General features: G+C 36.3%; 1 protein-coding gene across 3 annotated transcripts in view; it reads right to left on the minus strand.

Annotated features, from left to right (window-relative positions):
• The window catches only part of TXNDC16 (thioredoxin domain containing 16), a 123,752-nt gene that overhangs the window by 64,617 nt on the left and 38,344 nt on the right, over positions 1-20,791 (minus strand). For all 3 annotated transcript variants that reach the window (XM_044773584.2, XM_070513637.1, XM_044773583.2), the window contains 2 exons: positions 18,011-18,101; positions 13,968-14,118 (listed from right to left, as the gene is read on the minus strand). In XM_044773584.2, the coding sequence (XP_044629519.1) occupies positions 13,968-14,118; positions 18,011-18,101 (242 nt within the window). The remainder of the gene's footprint in view (positions 1-13,967; positions 14,119-18,010; positions 18,102-20,791) is intronic.

Genomic DNA, 20,791 nt, shown 5'->3' on the forward strand with positions numbered 1-20,791 from the left:
CACCAGCAACCTCAGAGGCACAAGCAGCACAAGGAGGGCAGTGATGATGCCTCTAGCAGAGGCAGTGGATGGTGGAAAGTGCAGGCTCTCAAATACAACCAGAAGCAGCTCAGAACCAAAGTAACCAAAGCTGTAGCCAAACAAGACAGGTGGTTACCACCATGAATGCACTGGCAGAGGATCAACACATCAAGAGCATGAAGAACTACAGTAACAGGGTACCAAAAAAAGAAAACGATGACTCTCTAGAAAGCAAACTTGAAGTCACAGAAGATTACAATTTAACTGAAAGAGAATTCAAAATAGCTTTCATGAAGAAACTCAACGAGTTACAAGGAAACTCAGAAAGACAGTTTAATGACGCAGCAACAAAATTAATGAACAAGAGTACTTCACCAAAGAGACGGAAACTCTAAAAAATCCAAACAGAAAGTGTGGAGATAAAGAACACAATAATGAGATAAAAAAAATAAAGCAGAAAGTTTTGGAAATAGAGCAGGCCATGGAAGAGAGAATTAGTGAGCTCAAAGATAGAAATCTAGAAATAATTCAGGTGGAAGGGAACAGAGAACTCAGATTTTAAAAAATGAAGAAATTCTACAAGAAATATCTGACTAAATTAGGAAAAGCAACATAAGGATAATGGGTATCCCACAAGGAGAAGAGAAGGAGAAAGGAGTAGAGAGCTTATTTAAACAAATAATAGCTGGGAACTTTCCAAACTGGGGGAAAGAACTGGATATACAAATACATTAAGCTAGCAGAACTCCTAATTGTCTAAATGCAAAAAGACCTTCTCAAAGACATGCTATATTAAAACAGTCAAAAGTCAATGACAGAGAAAGAATATGAAGGGCAGCAAGAGAAAGAAAACTTATGAAAAAACTCCCAACAGGCTATCAGTGAATTTCTCAGCAGAAATTCTACAGGCTAGGAGAGAGTAGAATGATATATTCAAAATATTGAAAGACAAAACTACCAGGCAAGAATACTCTATGCAGGGAAATTATCCTTCAGTTACGAAGGAGAAATAAAAGCTTTCCCAGACAAATAAAAGCTGAGGGAGTTCACCACCAGAAGATCTTCCTTACAAGAAATGTTCAAAGGAGGCCTCCTACCTGAGAAAAAGACAGGAACAGAGAAGAACTACTAAAACACCCAGAAAAAAAAGTAACAAAATGGCAATAAATACATATTTATCAATAACTACTTTAAACATCAATGGACTAAATGTCCAAACAAATGGCAGAGGGTGGCCAATTGGATAAAAAAAACAAGACCCATGTATATGCTGCAGGCAAGAAACACTCTTCAGACCTAAAGACAATCACAAACTGAAAGTGAAAGGATGGAAAAAGATACTCCATGCAAATGGCAAAGGGAAGAAAGCAGGGGTAGCAATACTTATATCAGACAAAACAGACTTTAAAACAAGAACTAATAAGAGACAAAGACAGGCACTACATAATGATAAAGGGAACAATCCAACAAGAAAATATAACACTTGTAAATATCTATGTACCCAACATAGGAACACCTAAATATATAAAGCAATTATTAACAGACATAAAAGGAGAAATAGACAGTAACACAATAATAGTAGGGGACTTTAACACTCCACTTACACCAATGGATAGATCATCCAAACAGAAGATCAATAAGGAAACACTGGCCTTAAAGGACACTTTAGACCAGATGGACTTAGTAGATATATAGAGAATATTCCATCCAAAAACCACAGAATACACATTCTTTTCAAATGCCCATGGCTGCAGGATTCTCCAGGATTGATCACATATTAGGTCACAAAACAAGTCTCAATAAATTTAAGAAGATCGAAATAATACCCTGCATCTTTTCTGACCACAAAGTTATGAAACTAGAAATCAACCACAGGAAGAAAATCACAAACATGTGGAGATTAAGCAAAATGCTACTGAACAACAATTGGGTCAACAAAGAAATCAAAGGAGAAATAAAAAAATTCCTGGGGACAAATGAAAATGAGAACGACATGGCAAAATCTGTGGGATAGCAAAAGCGGTTCTAAGAGGGAAGTTTATGGCAATTCAGGCCTACCTCAACAAAAAAGAAAAATCCCAAATAGACAATCTAAAAGTGCACCTAAAGGCACTGGAAAAACAACAACAAACAAAGCCCAAAATCAGCAGAAGGAAGTTTTGAAATAATAAAAATCAGAGCAGAAATAAACAAAATAGAGACTTAAAAAACAATAGAAAAAACTAATGAAACGAAGAGCTGGTTCTTTGAAAAGATAAACAAAATTGACAAACCCTTAGCTAGACTCACCAAGAAAAAAAGAGAGAAGGCCCAAATAAATAAAATCAGAAATGAAAGAGGAGAGATTACAACAGACACCTCAGAAATACAAAAGATAATAAGAGAATACTATGAAAAGCTATACACCAACAAATTGGATAATCTAGAAGAAATGGATAAATTCTTAGAAACATACAACCTTCCAAAACTGGACCAAGAAGAAGTAGACAATTTGAATAAACCAATCACCAGTAAGGAGATTGAAACAGCAATCAAAAACCTCCCAAAAAATAAAAGTCCAGGACCAGATGGCTTCCCTGGTGAATTCTACCAAAAATTCAAAGACTTAATAGCTATCCTTCTCAAACTCTTCCAAAAAATTGAAGAGGAAGGGAGGCTTCCTAACTCATTCTACAAAGCCAACATTATCCTGATACCAAAACCAGACCAGGACAACACAAAAAAAGAAAATTACAGGCCAATATCACTGATGAACATCGATGCAAAAATCCTCAACAAAATTCTAGCAAATCAAATACAACAATACATTAAAAAGATCATACATCATGATCAGTGGGTTTCATTCCATGGATGCAGGGATGGTTCAACATCTGCAAATCTATCAACGTGATACACCACATTAACAAAATAAAGAATAAAAATCACAGGATCATCTCAATAGATGCCAAGAAAGCATTTGACAAGATACAGCATCCATTTATGATAAATCTCTAAATAAAATGGGTATAGAAGGAAAATACCTCAACAGCGTAAAGCCCATATATGACAAACCCATGGCAAATATCATTTTCAATGGAGAAAAACTGAAAGCTATCTCTTAAGAACAGGAACTAGTCAAGGATGCCCACTGTCACCACTCTTATTTAACATAGTATTGGAAGTCCTAGCCAGAGCAATCAGGCAAGAAAAAGAAATAAAAGGTATCCATATTGGAAAAGAAGAAGTGAAACTGTCACTCTTTGCAGATGACATGATTTTATATCTAGAAAATCCTAAAGAAGCCACTAAAAAACTTTTAGAAACAATAAAGGAATACAGTTAAGTTGCAGGATACAAAATCAACATACAAAAATTGGTTGTGTTTCTATACATTAACAACGAAGTAGCAGAAAGAGAAATTAAGAATACAATCCCATTTACTATTGCAACAAAAAGAATAAAATATCTAGGAACAAACTTAACCAAAGAGGTGAAAGATCTATACACTGAAAACTATAAAACACTGTTGAAAGAAATTGAAGAAGACACAAAGAAATGGAAAGATATTCCAGGCTCTTGGATTGGAAGAATTAACATCGTTAAAATGTCCATACTTCCTAAAACAATCTACAGAGTCAATGCAATCTCTATCAAAGTTCCAACAACGTTTTTCACAGAAATAGAACAAAGAATCCTAAAGTTTATATGGAACAACAAAAGACCCAGAATAGCCAAAGGATTCCTGAGAAAAAAAACAAAGCTGGAGGTATCACACTTCCTGATTTCAAAATATACTACAAAGCCATAGTAACCAAAACAGCATGGTACTGGCACAAAAACAGGCACACAGATCAATGGAACAGAATCAAGAGCCCAGAAATAAATCCACACATTTATGGACAGCTAATATTCGACAAGGGAGCCAAGAGCATACAATGGAGAAAGGAGAGTCTCTTCAATAAATGGTGTTGGGAAAACTGGACAGCCACATGCAAAAGAATGAAAGTAGACCATTCCCTTACACCATGCACAAAAATCAACTCAAAATGGATTAAAGACTTGGATGTAAGACCCGAAACCATGAAACTTCTACAAGAAAACATAGGGAGTATGCTCTTTGACATCGGTCTTAGCAGCATACTTTCAAGTACCATATCTGACCAGGCAAGGGAAACAAAAGAAACAATGAACAAATGGGACTACATCAAACTAAAAAGCTTCTGCACAGCAAAGGAAACCATCAGCAAAAGGAAAAGACAACCTAACAATTTGGAGAAGAGATTTGCAAACCATATATCAGATAAAGGGTTAACATCCAAAATATACAAAAAACTCATACAGCTCAACAACAAAAAAACTAACAACCCAATTAAAAAATGGGCAAATGATCTGAACAGAGATTTCTCCAAAGAAGATATACAGATGGCCAACAGGCATATGAAAAGATGCTCAAGATCATTAGCTATCAGGGAAATGCAGATCAAAACTACAATGAGGTATCACCTCACTCCAGTCAGAATGGCTATAATTAACAAGACAGGAAACAACAAATGTTGGAGAGGATGTGGAGAGATGGGAACACTTGTACACTGCTGGTGGGAGTGCAAACTGCCACTATGGAAAGTAGTATGGAGTTTCCTCAGAAAATTAAGAATAGATCTACCATATGATCCAGCTATCCCACTGCTGGGTATTTATCCAAAGAACTTGATAACACAAAGGCATAAAGATACCTGCACCCCTATGTTCACTGCAGCATTACACACAATAGCCAAGATTTGGAAGCAACCTAGGTGCCAATCAAGGGACGAATGGATAAAGAAGATGTGGTATTTATACACAATGGAATACTACTCAGTCATAAGAAATGATGAAATCTGGCCATTTGGGACAACATGGATGGACCTTGAGGTTATTATGCTGAGTGGAATAAGTCAGAGGGAGAAAGTCAAATACCATGTGATCTCACTCATAAGTAGAAGATAAAAACAATGACAATCAAACACATAGCAACGGAGAATGGATTCATGGTTACCATAGGGGAAGGGGAGGAGGGCAAAAGGGCTGATTAGGCTCACATGTGAAGGGATGGACTATAATTAGTTTTTGGGTGGTGAACATGATCTAATCTACACAGAATTCAGAACATATTATGGTATACATCCGAAAGCTATATACTGTTTAAATTTTAAAAAAATAAAAATAAAAAAGAGGCCTGCCTTACAAGAAATGTTGAAAGGAGCCCTCCTACCTGGAAAAAAAAATGCATGGTTTACAAAGTTTTGAGCAAGGTGATAGACAGAATCAGAAAATTGCAACTCTAGATCAGAATAGGTTAGTAAACATTTAATTATAGCATAAAGGCTAAAAGAAAAGAGAGCACCAAAAATAACTATAACCACTTCAACCTAGTCACAAGCTCACAACACAAAAAAGGATAATTTGTGGCAACAAAAACATAGAAGGAGAAGAAAAAAGGGTGGAACCTGCATGGGCTAAAGGAGATAAGATGTTATTGGCAGAAAAAGGACTATCTCATCTATGAGATCATGTATACAAACCTTATGGTAACCACAAAACAGAAAATCAGAGCAGACCCACAAATCATAAATAAAGAGAAAATGAAGAAAAATATCACAGAAAACCGCAAAACTGAAATGGCAGACAGAAATACAAGGAAAAAGAAACAATGAAAATATAGAACAACCAGAAAACAAAAGATAAAATGGCAGTAGTAAGCCCTCATATATCAATAATCACTCCAGAAGAAAATGGACTGAATTCACCAAAGACACAGAGTGGTTGGATGGATTAAAAAGCAAGACCCAACAATATGCTGCCTCCAGGAAACATGTCTCAGCTCTAAAGACAAACATAGTCTCAGAGTAAAGGGAGAGAAGATGATACTCCAAGCAAACAGTAAGCAAAAGAAAGTGGGTGTAGCCACATTTATATCAGACAAAATAATTTCAAGCCAAAAACGATAACAAGAGACAAAGATGGACATTATATAATTGTAAAAGAGACATTCCACCAAGAAGATATAACATTTGTTAATATATACACACCTAACATATAAGCACCAAAGTATACAGACCAACAACAACAGACCTAAAGGGAGAAATTGACAGCAACACAATAATAGTAGGGGACTTTAATACCTCACCTACACCAACGGATAGATCATCCAGGCAGAAAGTCAACAAGTAAACACTGGCCTTAAATGAAAGATGACACCAGATGGACTTGATATATATAGAACATTCCACCCAAAAGCAGAACACACATTCTTCTCAAGTGCACATGGAACATTCTCAAAGATAGACCACCTACTGGGAAACAAAACAAGCCTCAATAAATTTAAGGCTGAAGTCATATCAAAGCATCTTTTCTGACCACAACATTATGAAATTAGAAATCAACTACAAGAAGAAAGCTGCAAAGTCACAAATATACGGAGACTAAACAGCATGCTACTGAGCAACTACTGGATCAGTGAAGAAATCAAAGTAGAAATCAAGAAATACCTGGAGACAAATGAAAATAAAACACAACATACCAAAACTAATGGGATGCAGCAAAAGTGGTACTAAGATCAAAGTGTATATAGCAATACAGTCCTACCTCAAGAAACAAGAAAAATCTCAAATAAACAATCTAACTCTATACCTAAAAGAACTAGAAAAAGAAGAACAAACAAAGCCCAAAGTCAGTAGAAAGAAGGAAATACTAAAAATCAGAACAGAAATAAATGAAATACAGACTAAAAAGACAATAGAAATGATCAACGAAACTAAGAGCTGGTTCTTTGAAAAGATATACAAAATTGACAAACCCGTAGCTATACTAAAAAAAAAGAGAGAAGGCTCCAATCAACAAAATCAGAAATGAAAGAGGAGAAATTTTAACTGATACCACAAAAATACAAAGGATTATAAGAGAATACTATGAAAAGCTATACGCCAACAAGTTGCATAAACTAGAAGAAACAGATAAATTCTTAGAATCATACAACTTCCCAAAACTGAATCACAAAGAAAGAAAGAATCTGAAAAGACCAATCACAAGTAAAGAGATTGAAACAGTAATCAAAATCACAAAGAGCTGAAGTCCAGGACCACACAGCTTCTCAGCTGTGTTCTACCAAACATTCAAAGAAGATTTAATAGCTATCCTTCCCAAACTCTTCCGAAAAACTGAAGAGCATGGAATACTTTCTAACTCATTTTATGAGGCCAACATCACTCTAACCAAAACTGGACAAGGATAACACAAAAAAGGAAAATTACAGGCCAGCATCACGGATGAACATAGATGCAAAAATCCTCAAAAAAATATTCACAAACCAAATACAACAATACATTAAAAGCATCATACACTATGTTCAAGAGGGATTTATTCTAGATACACAGGGATGGTTCAACATCCACAAATGAATGTGATACCACATTAACAACATGAAGAATAAAAAGCACATGATCATCTCAATAGATGCAGAGAAAGCAACTGACAAGATTCAATATCCATTTATGATTACAAAAACTTAATAAAATGGGTATAGAAAGAAAATACCTCAACATAATAAAGGCCATATATGACAAACCTGCAGCCAACATCATACTCTACTGTGAAAAACTGACAGCTCTTTCTCTAAGAACAGGAATAAAACAAAGATGCCCATTCTCATGACTCTTATTTGACATAGTACTGGAAGTTTTAGCCAGAGCAATTAGGCAAGAAAAAGAAATAAAAGGAATCCAAATTGGAAAGGAAGAAGTAAAACTGTCACTATTTGCAGTTGACATGATTCTGTATATAGAAAACCCTAAGGAATCCACCAAAAAAATTATTAGAAATAATTAACAAATACAGTAAAGTATCAGGGTACAAAATCAACATACCCATTTCTATACACTAACAACCAACTAGCAAAAAGAGAAATCAAGAATACAATCACATTTACAATTGCAACAAAAAGAATAAAATACCTAGGAATAAACTTAACCAAGGAGGTGAAAGATTAAGATTTAAACACTGAAAACTATAAGACATTATTGAAAGAAATTGAAGACATAAAGAAATGGAAAGACATTCTATGCTCATGGATTGGAAGAATAAACATAGTTAAAATGTCCCTATTACCTAAAACAATTTACAGATTCAATGCAATCCCAATCGGAATCCCAACGACATTTTTCATAGAAATAGAACAAAGAATCCTAAAATTTATATGGAACAGAAGACCCCGAACAGCCAAAACAATCCTGAAAAAAGAACAAAGCTGGAGGGATCACACTCCCTGAATTCGAAATATACTACAAAGCAATAGTAATCAAAACAGCGTGGTATTGGCAGAGAAAGAGACACACAGATCAATGGAATAGATTTGAAAGCCCAGAAATAAATGCACACACACACCTCTCTGGACAGCTAATTTTTTATGAAAGAGACAAGAACATACAATGGAGAATGGAAAGTCCCTTCAATAAATGGTGTTGGGAAAACTGGACAGCCATATGCAAAAGAATGAAAGCAGACCATTCTCTTTCACCGTACACAAAAATTAACTCAAAATGGATTAAAGACTTGAATCTAAAACCTGAAACCATAAAACTCCTAGAAGAAAATATAGGCAATACACTCTTTGACAATAGTCTTAGCATTATCTTTTCAAATACCATGCCTCCTCAGACAAGGGAAACAAAAGAAAAAATAAACAAATGGGACTATATCAAACCAAAAAGCTTCTGCACAGCAAAGGAAACCATCAACAAAATGAATGACAACCTACGAACTAGGAGAAAGTATTTACAAATTGTATATCTGGTAAGGGGTTAATTTCCAAAATACATAAAACACTCATAGAATTCAACAACAAAAAAAACAAACAAACTGATTAAAAAGTGGGCAGAGAATATGAACAGATTTTTTCCAAAGAAAATTTACAGAGATCCAAAGGCACATGGAAAGATGTTCAACATCACTAATATTAGGGAAATGCAAACCAAAATTACAGTGAGATATCACGTCACATCCATCAGAATATCTATTATTAAAAAGAGAAGAAATAACGAACGTTGGAGAGGATGTGGAGAAAAGGGAACCCTCATACACTGCTGGTAGGAAGGCAAACTGGTGCAGCCACTATGGATAGCAGTATGGAGATTTCTCAAGAAACTAAAAACAGGGGCCAGCCCTGTGGCCGAGGCCCAGGGTTTTGCCGGTTCGGATCCTGGGCACTGACATAGTACCGCTCATAAGCCATGCTGAGGCAGCATCCCACATGCCACAACTAGAAGGACCCACAACTAAAAAAATATACAGCCATGTACCAGGGGGCTTTTGGGAGAAAAAGGAAAAAGTGAAAAAAAAAAGAAACTAAAAACAGAAATACCACATGATCCAGCTATTCCATTTCTGGGTATTTATCCAAAGAACATGAAAACACTAATTCGAAAAGATATATGCACCCCTCTGTTCACTGTATCATTATTCAAAATGGCCAAGACTTGGAAGCAACCTAAGTGCCCATCAACAGATGAACGGATAAAGACGTGACATATATATATATATATATATATACACACATACACACAAAGGAATACTCCTCAGTCATAAAAAAAAAGGCAAAATTATGCCATTTGCAACAAGATGGATGGACCTTGATGGTATTATGCTAAGCTAAGTAACTCAGAAAAGTACAAATACCATATGATTTTACTTATATGTAGAAGATACACAAAGAAACAAACACACAGAAACAGAAAACAGATTGGTGGTTACCAGATGGGAAGTGGCGTGGGAGGGAGGGCGAAAGGGGTGTGGTGATGGATGGAAATTAGACTTTTGGTGGAAAACACGATGCAGTCTATACAGAAGCGGAAATATAATGATGTACATCTGAAATTCACACAATGTTATAAACCAATGCGACCTCAATAAAGTAGAAAATAAATTTAAATTTTCCAAAAAATTATATAATATATAAATTTATCTATTTTTAAACATTTTATCAGATGTTTGCAATTGAAGATTCTTCTTGGTATTCAGATAAAAGTCTTTTTTTCTATCTATCAGATTACATTGAGTCCTTCATAGAGAACATCATCAGCGTTCCAAAATGTCCTTGGTATTATCCAACAGGATAATAACTGAACTATTTGTCCATCTTTTCATTGCTGGGAACCTTAACAATACATCTAGGGTAACTGCATGTCTGCCAGAATCTCACTTAATCCATTTAAGATTGAAATCCACTTAAAAATTCTATGCTGAAGATTGATTTTCAGTTTGTCAAGACTAAAATTACATACCTCCCGTCATGATTATAAATCACAGTTGCGTTATATATCAACAATAATTAAATGTCCAAGTATCTATCTACTTAACACACACACACACACAAAAACCCAATCTGCATCTATTTTCATATACTTACAAGTGAAATAATAAGACATATAATTACAATGATCAGACACAAAAAGTTTACAAAAAAGTCTGAATGCCAGTTTCCATTTTTATTAATGTTTATAGATAATGTAAACATATAAAATTATTTCAGATCATGGACCCATGAGCCTAGGCTGAATCTTACAATCATACACACCCCAAGCATGACTGAACCTCAAAGGCTTGTATCTAAATTGACGTGGAAGACAATAAAGGAGGAATGGTGACGAGTAACCTGATGGGGTCATGAGCATTAGTGCAGCTGGGAGAAAAGAACAAAGTAAGAAACACCAATTCAAAGTAAACTGTGACCAAGACTTTGCAGATAAGAACTTAAGAAGTAATTAAATGTAGGGACTAACTTTCAGGACCGCTCTACTCCCCTCTAGCTCACTATAACATCAAAAGGCAATATCCAGTAACACCAAATCTTGGTCTAAGATGTGTTTCCTATAAAAGTGTTTGGCCTCACTTTGTTTTTTAACCTCAAGTATTTTCTACAAGCACAAAAACAACCTCAAATGTTGATACAGCCACATGTTTAAATTACCAAAACATAAAAGTGCCCAAACTAGCTCAGAACCCTTTAACATCTTCCCACTCCCAAAAGGGTAAGCCTTAGCTATCCCACCAAGAGTCTTAAGGAATCTTTTGAGGCTGTCTCCTCTTCTGTACTCTGCATTCTTTTGCTCTCTTCTGATCTGTAAAAGTCCACTGATCTGTGCCTCTTAGACTGCCAAGCCTTTCTAGGCGGACACTAAGGTTTAGATTCTCAGATTGGCTCTCCAACCCAGCAGTGACCTTCAATTTTGCCTTTCAGATCTTTCTTGACTCCATGCTACTGGCCATTCCTACCTATCCCAGTGTTTACTCAGGCATCTGGAACCTCTGCCTGAATCCTACGTCCCACTCCCCTAGGTGTCCAGGAAAAAAGGAGTTCAAACAAATAAGACACTGAGGCAATAATATGCTTATGCATCATTTTGTGAGGGTTGAAACAAATCCCACTTCAAAAGGGACTTTGATTGCCAAATTAATACTCCTTTTGGGTGAATAATGGGTTAGACCAGGATCACCTGCACTGCACAATTCCAGGGAGCACCATTCATATGTATTTATAGCACGTTTGCATTGTTTACAACATGTATGTTTCAGGGGCTGCAATTCACATAGAATACAATATAAATGGTGCCCACGATTTTTTGCCATATCATGCTGTCAAGTGAAGCCACACTTAACTGAATCCCAAATCATTATGATATCTTCAGTTTTCGAGGGGGTTTTTTTTGGTGAGGAAGATTGGTCCTGAGCTAACATCTGTTGCCAATCTTTCTCTTTCTGCTTGAGGAAGATTATCACAGAGCTAACATCTGTGCCCATCCTCCTCTATTTTGGATGGTACACCACCACAGCAGGGCTTGATGAGCAGTATGTAGGTCTGAACCCGCGAACCATGGGCTGCTGAAGCAGAGCACACAAACAACCACTACACCACTGGGCCAGCCACCAAAGTTTTCGTTTTTTAATTTCAAAACTAACATTACATAATTCCTGGTAAGCATAGGTAAAACAAAATAAGATCAGAGTGTCTCCCTCCTCATTATCTATCTGAAAAAACAAAAAATAGTTTTAAAACAGAGCAAAATAAAATTCATGAGCAGAAACTTTAGGAAGGGGGCACAACTTCAAGCCAAAGTGTTGTAGCCCAAGAAGAAACAGAAGATTTTGCAGTAAAGCTTGAGATGAGATAATCTTGCCCAAATGGCAAAAACAATACTAGTGATTAGACAAAATCTTGAGAATTCTTGATCATACGTCAGTATTGGAAGAAAAGATGATGAGGCTGGAGAGAAATGGTGAAGAACTATACAGTGAACCAGTCTCTCCCTCAGGCTCTGTGCTGAAATGGGCGATCAAAACAAACACAGCGTGCAGGGCCAGCCCCATGGCCAAGTGGTTCAAGTTCTGTGCACTCTGCTTTGGTGACCTGGGTTTGCAGGTTCAGATCCCAGACACAGACCTACCCCACTCATCAGCCATGCTGTGGAGGCATCCCACATACCAAATAGAGGAAGATTGGGACAGACGTTAGCCCAGGGCTAATCTTCCCCAAGCAAAACAACAGAAAAAAAGAGGAAGACTGGCAGCAGATGTTAGCTCAGGGCAAATCCTCCTCATCAAAAAACAGAAAACAAAAACAAATGCAGAGTATATTCTCCCCCTGGAAGTAAGATACATAGCCCCCTCCACGTGAAAGGAAAGGAAAAAGACCTATATACTGCTTTAAAGAAAAAAAAAATTTGAAGCCAAAATCCAACCAAACAAAAACTGACTCAAAGAAATCAAGAACGAAGCCAGTAAAGTTGGGGCTGGTAAGCTCTGAATCTATTTAAACGTGGAAGTAAGGCTTTTTCTTAAAGTTGGAATTATGGTTACAGAACACAATATAAATATTATAAACTTTAATAATGTAAAAATAACACAAAATCAACAAAACTCAGGAGGGCAAGAGGAGCTGAGTTGAAAATAAATGTACGAAGTTAATTTTCTCATCTTTCACAGCAAGGAGCAAATCAATACTATCTAAAATGGAAATGTATAGTTTTTTAAAAGTATTTTAATTTCTTAATATTTTTCATAATCATTTTCAACACTTGCGAATATTTCCTAATGAGCCCTCTAAAGCTGACGAAATGATTTACAAAAGTTTCATAAACCCTCTAGTTTCACGTTTCTTTTTCTTCTATTAAATTCAAATAAGATTAAATATAATACTTCTTCCTAAAAAGTAGCACATGCAATATGATGTGTCCACTAATCCACTCATCCCTCTATCTCTATGGATCCATACAGGCACAAAGATGACTAGTGTGCATCCAACAGTTAATTTCTGAGTGATGTGATTACTACATGGCTTTTAAATTTTTCTCTGTACTTTGCTGCACTGTTTGGTTTATAAAACATGCACCATTTTTATTAAAAGAGAGCACACTAGTGAGAAGGTCTACTGAAGGTTTTGCATGTGCTCAGGATAACCCTTCAGACTTTCAGAAAGAAAAGTCTGCTGAGCACCATAACCGACTGAGTCTATAAAGTTCTTCCAGGATAACACCAAGAAAAATGGGGAACCAAAAATACTATAATTCCAATATTTACAAACTCTTAAAATAGTGATCAAAACATTCACAAGAGAGGTCTTTTCTTAACCATGATGTGGTCTTTGTGATCTTAGAGCGGTCACACTTCATTACAGCTACCACAGAATATTTCCACTTACACAAGGCTATATTTGGGTTTCAACACAACAATATTTCAAAGCAGCAAAATATCATTTTATGAATAGTCTATCTTCTATTTTACTTTTAATAAGGAACTACTCCTAAATCCCCCTAAATGAAAGACGTATGTCCAAGGAAAGGGGAAAAGATATAGCTCATCTAAGAAAAACTGCGTATCTGTGAATCAAAACTACAAATTTTATGTATGAATTATCTAATATATTAAAGTAAGACACATACCAGCAGAGGTGCTTCGATTGTCTTAATAAACTGATGAATGTTCAGTGTAGTCAATGGCTGTTCCATTAGTGTCCTTCTACACAGGTGGGTCAAGTCCAAGACCACTTTACAATGAAAAAAGTAGAGATGTGCATATTCTATATCCTTGGCACTGCAAATTAAAAATTAGAGACAGACCCACTGAAGTTCAACGTGTGGTCCTTCTACCATCCAGAAAGACTTAACAACAAATCTCTTTGTCTTAACTTTCACGCTTTTGAATTACTGTTTTAGCAAAAGCCTAAGACAGTACAGTCATGTGCCACATAATGATGTTTTGATCAATGATGGACCACATATACAATGATGGTCCCACAAGATTAGTACCATAGAGCCCAGGTGTGTAGTAGGCCATACCATCTAGGTTTGTGTAAGTGCACTCTATCATGTTTGCACAGTGACAAAATTGCCTAATGACACCATTTCTCAGAATGTATCGCCATTGTTAAGCAACGCATGCACAAACAAAATAAAATGGACCTAAGAAAACAAGAGGATATAAACAATTTGAGTTATATAAACAATTTTTTTCCTGAACTTTTTAATATAGTAGCTTCTAACTTAGGTTTTAAGTGGGTCTACACAAATTTTTTTTAATATAAAAGACTGTCACCTTGAGGACAATGAGATTATCTTCAAAGATAATTGCTTTTCTAGACCTATGCTAAATAAAGCTGTGTAACATAAATTTTCTGGGTTTAATCTAAACCCAAATCTGTTCTGAATAACTTCAGTCAAAACATGCTTTAAGATAAAAGCCATGTGACACTTTGTGGGAGTTTGAGTCTGTATCTGAAATATTACAAAACTCATCAAATATGGCTTATAATTTGAGTTTTGGCATTCCATTCAATATGAGAATTCAAAGATAAACTTATAGTGGATAAGCAAAGTTTGCCAAAATTAAAATAGCATTTAAAAAATTTCCATATGGCACTAGTAGGGTTTGGCAAAATATTGCAAATTTTTGGTTTTCTATTTAATTTTTGTTGGTTTTTTTGTGTGTGTGAGGAAGATTGGCCCTGAGCTAATATCTATTGCTAATCTTCCTCTTTTTGCTGGAGGAATATTGTCACTGAGCTAACATCTGTGCCAATCTCCCTCTATTTTTGTATGTGGGACACTACAGCATGGCTCGATGAGCCACCGGTGTGTAGGTCCACGCTTGGGATATGCACCCACAAATCCTGGGCCGACGAAGCAGAGAGTGCAAACTTAACCATTATACCACCAGGCTGGCCCCAAGTTTTTATTTTTAAAACATTATTTTAGGGGCTAGCCCCATGGCCAAGTGGTTAAGTTTGCACGCTCCACTTCAGCGGCCCAGGGTTTCGCCAGTTCGGATCCTGGGCGCGGACATGGCATCACTCATCAGGCCATGCTGAGGAGGTGTCCCATATGCCACAACTAAAAGGACCCACAACTAAAAAAATATACAACTATGTACCAGGGGGCTTTGAGGAGAAAAAGGAAAAATAAAATCTTTAAAAAAAACATTATTTTAATTCTTGATAGATGCTTAAACTGAGCTCCAAGGTTCACTGATTTCAAATTTAATTACAAAGTAATTTCAAATAGATTCAATGGTTAAAGAAACACAAGTGAAATAAGTCCAAGAAATACAAATACCTTATGATTTCTCTCATCTATAGAAGATAAACATACACATAGATACAGAGAATGGATTGGCGGTTACCAGAGGGGAAGTGGGTTGGGGAGGACAAAAGGAGTAAAGGGACACATGCGTACAGTGACAGACGGAAACTAGGCTTTTGGAGGTGAACACGATGCAGTCTACACAGAAGCAGAAACATAACGATGTACATCTGAAATTTACACAATGTTATAAACCAACGTGGTCTCAATAAAATAATTTTCAAAAAAGAAAACTTTCTCTGCTTTACTTCTACATGGGCAAAACACTCCTGGGGCAAGAGAGCCAAAAAACTGTATAATCCAGTTTCTCCACATCCAATTCCAAGTTCCTGGGAGAGGAGATCTCCTTTGCTCAGGTAAGCCAATGAACTGGTTGACCCTAGGTCAGGTGGCCACCTCTGATTTAACTGACTGTGATATGTATGGGGTGAGGGTAACACCCTTCTTGGCCTTATACACAGATTCTTTAAGAAGGGAATAGGGGACGGTAGCAGAAGTATGGTTGTCTCTACTGCATGCTGCCTCTTGTACTACCTATCATATACACCCTTCTTAACCCACATTAATTTCAAAGATACTCAAGCCCAATATGATATAACAATTAATATCCTAGACTTATCCAGTGTTATAGCCCCAGATATTGGAATACTGCCTAGCAAAAAGAAGGCATCCAATAAATATCTGTTGAATGAAAGAATGAACAAATGAAAGAAAAAAATGCATTCACCTCTCCTCCAACCCAGTTATAGCCAACTACTTCATCTAGAAGTGATGTCATAGGACTATTGTATTCTGAATCCACAGTCCTTCCCTGTCATATCAGGTCCAGATATGATTCCTCACCATCTTGTTATCCATGAATAAATGAGAATTTAAAAATCTCCAATATATCAGATACTCAAAAGTATATGAAAAACAGAATAACTGTACATTTTTTAATTCTCCTTTAAAAATGGAGGAAAGCAAAAACCCCTCCAGAACATGACCATGTTTGGTCAAAGATCAGAACAGATACAGAATATTTCGCTGAGGGGAATTTGTAAGGTAAATGACAGACCTATACCTTGCCAATAAATAACCACCCCTCTGTGTTTTAAGTGTGTCAGCATATTTGTAATTCTTCATTACCTAAAAAATAAAGAAGCTAGTAACACAAGAGCAAGTACAAACAATTACCCCTTGTGGGGCTTGCATAGAATCACTACAGGATGGAGAATAACAGGTTCCCTGATCCCAGGCTGGGAAACTGGCAGTCTACATTGAGAGTAGCAAAGCAACTGGCTAAAGTAGTGCTCATTCTATCTTGAGACTTGGTGACCACTTACGGTAAAGCTTTATGGTACTATCAGCAAAATTCTCAAATTGTTAAAAACATGAATTCTTAGACAAACAGTAAACATGCATCAAAGTTTTATTTAACTCATTAATGAGCGAACCAGCAGGATGACAGTTCAATAAGAGACTAACGGAAAAAGGAATGTGGGTTAATGTCACACAGAGCAATGAAAATATAACTTCTCTTTGTAGGAAATTTATTCTCTGCCTATTCACTGCCCCCAGAAAATAATTACATTTTATTAGTTGTCTATGCACTAACCTCTAAATTTAGAGTTCTAAAATGTCTGTGACTTAATTAATTGTGTGTGGTATATCAAATAGTCACTATTTTCAGAGAGGTCAGCAGGAAGACTCACTAAAAACTCTTGCGTGGTATAAAAAGGTCAGACACTCACCATTTTGCTTTGCTTTGGATTAATTTTCCTAAAGAGCATTTTGAAACTAAAGACTTTAAAATGCACTGGTTATTCCTTCTGTCTTTAAGTATTAAAAGAAAGAAAAACTTGAACCCTAGACTGCCCAGCCAAAAACAGTTAAAAGAAGCCCTCTACCTAAAACCGTAAACTACAAACTAGACAAGGAAAATAATCATTTAAAACATTCTGTTCAAAAACTGTACTTACATATATTCAAGATTATTCTGACAAAGTAATTTACAGAACTCTCAGAAAGAATTTCTGGAGCTTAGTTATAAAAGCTGTTATTTTGTCATCTATCTGATCACTGTGGGAGACCTAATCTACTTGGCTACTCACAGGATCACATCCTGTGGCTTACCCATATTCTCGTCATTCACCTTAGTCTAACACCACTTCTCTATATTTAAATAGATTTTCAGACTGTACTACAGAAGATAGTAATGAAAGGGATTTCAGGTTTCATTTACATATTCACATCTGCTTACGAATCCCCTCAGATAAGCCCACACTGTAAGAGTACGATGGAAATGTTGAATAAGTAATGTGAAATAAGTGAACTTAAAATTGTTGACATATGCCCCTCATACATACCCAATACTTTCCAAAAGGGCAATTTCTGTGGTTAAGACAAATTGGTATGTGGTCCCGTACACAAAAGCAGCTTCCATGACCGCTCTGTGCTCTGAAGAAGAGACAAGGGAGTTGGGAGAGAAGAGGAGTTACTCGGTGTAACTCTACGTAAGCTTCTATTCTGAATACTGCCCTACATCCTTTTACATTCTATTATATTTAAAGAAAAATCCTTTGTAGGGATATCAGTTGGGAAAATGCAGGCAATTAAAGAAGTTATGAAAAGTTTACTCTGTTCAAGGTAAGAGAAGAATTAAGAGAGAGTAGAAAATGAGTTATACTTGAGAATATAACATACGACAAATCTGTGATAATTTCTTCCCAGTAGTAGGGAACAGAATACGAATCTACCACACAACTTCCATATGTTATATTTTATATATGTATATGTTTGTGCATTGTTTCTAAGGTATTTTTTAATCAAACTTATATATATAGTTTAAAGAGACCATTCTATAAGGCAAATTAAGCAAAACAATTTTCTCTACCCTTGACCCCATTTCCAATTCCCAAGGGACAACTACTTTCAACTTTTTTCTTGTTTATTTTGGTATTTACCTCCAAGTCCCTAAATGATATTCTTATACTCTTATTTCCTGGTACTTTTTCTTAAGTGTTACTATTATCTATTGATGTCCCCATGGAAGATGATAAATTATCTCTCTTTTCCGAAACACACTCGAGAAATGCACACACTTCTATCCCCTCAACTCTTCCGATATAATTCGAATTTTTATTAGCTCAAGAGTCAGTATTTACATTGTTATGATTCAGTAAATACTATCTACAAAGGAGCCATACAGTACAAAATGAATGCTTTTCCTTTTTTTGAACAACTTTTTTCACTACAGTAATAACTATCTTTTTTTATTTTTGTTTAGATTTCTTCCTAATTTATTCCTAAATTCTTCCACAATTGTCTAACCCTCTCAGTACTTCCAACGTATCATGTATCCTATCAATTCCCTTTTCTTCAAGACACTTCTGCAGAGCCTTCTGATTTGCTCCAATATGGACTATTACTACTTGACCTGCTGGACCACTTTCATTACAGGAACTCACTTTATCGTCATCCTGGGATTCTCTTATTCTCTCTCTTGTGTTAGGGTCCTTTGCCCTGTTACCCACATCTTCTCAACTGATTTGCTCCATTGCTCCCATTCTCTAGCACCTTCCTGTGAGAGGATATATGGAATACTCATTTTTTGTGACCTTGTACTTCTGAAAGTGTCTTTACTATACTTTCGTAACTAACTATAGTTGTCTTCATATAGAGTTCTAGGTTCAAGTCATTTCCCCTGAGAATTTTGAAAGCATGCTCCATTTCTTCAGTTTTCAGGTCTGTAATTGAAAAGTCCAATGCCATGCTGATTCTTGATCCATTAACTACAAACTCTTTTTTTCTTTCTGGAAGATTTTAGAATAGCGTTTGTTTCCAATTTTTCTGAAATTTCAAAATGAAATGCTTTGGTGTGGCTCTACACTCATGCACTATGCTAGGACTCAATGGGCCCTTTCAATTTGGAAGCACAAATCCTTCAGTTCTGGGAAATGTTCTTAAAATATTCTTAAAGATTCCTTCCTTTTTCCTATTTTATTTTCCCTTTTCTTCTCACTGCCATTTCCAGGCAGTTATCTTCCCTGTCCCCATCTAATTTCCTAGCACTTGAATCACATGTCATCAGATTATTCCACTCACCACTCTATCTTGTTGGAGTCATCTAAACCCTGGCAAGGGTCACTCCCCATCATTCACAATGAAAAATTTAGCTTCTGTCACACTGTCACTCTCTGCAATACTACTCCTATCCTAATCCTTGGTGATTTTATTATCCCCATTGATGATCCTTTGAAAATTCTACCCTCTAAGTCCTTGGTCTTCTCTAGAGATTCCAACGATGTCTCTTCAACCCTATCTTAACCCTAACTTCAACCCACTGCTATGGTCCCACTCCAGGCCTTGTAATTACCAATTACTGCAAACCCCTCCAAAATCTCAATGTCTGGCATCTTCCAGACACACACCCATTCATCTCCAGGTCACTCTGTCTAGTATGTAACTCTAACCCCCTAGGACCTACAATCTTACCACTTGTCACTGTCCTTCACCTCTCTCCAGTCCTCTCTTCCTTTTTAACCCAGTTTAAATTCCATGGTCAATCTTTCTAATCACTCCCATCTGCCTAAAACATAATCCAAGTTAAATCAAATACTCTGCCTATTCTGTACTTACACTCACAAAAGCAAACATGGCTGAAGGTAAAAGTGAACAAAAACCTGCTGGCATCATCCTGCTAATGGTCTCACTTTAGATTACTGACATCAACTATTATTGCTGCCTAGCAAGCATTCTTTATTTCCAGGCCTCCTAAACAACTATTTTGTCTCTTCTCTCCTCAACTATCTGATGACTTTACTTCTATTTCATTGAGAAAACAGATCCAATTTTAAAAAATCAAAAAAAACTTCCACAAGCTCCCAGCACCATATCTATCTGCCCACATTCTTAAATTGATGCCCATACTCTCTATCTTCCCTCCTATCATCACAGATGAATTTTCTGTGCTCCCAGCAGAGAACCACCCTTCCCCTTGCTCACTAGGTTCCATCTCCTCTTGTCTAAAAGATGTTGCTCCAGTAACTCTCCCCTTTCTCCTACATGATGCATTTTCCCCTTTCTATTAGATCTTTTTCACCAACATACAAATATGCTTCTTAGAAAATTTTTCACTTGATCCCACA

This window comes from Equus asinus, chromosome 7 (assembly GCF_041296235.1).
Source record: "Equus asinus isolate D_3611 breed Donkey chromosome 7, EquAss-T2T_v2, whole genome shotgun sequence".
In the NCBI taxonomy this organism is placed as follows: domain Eukaryota; kingdom Metazoa; phylum Chordata; class Mammalia; order Perissodactyla; family Equidae; genus Equus; species Equus asinus.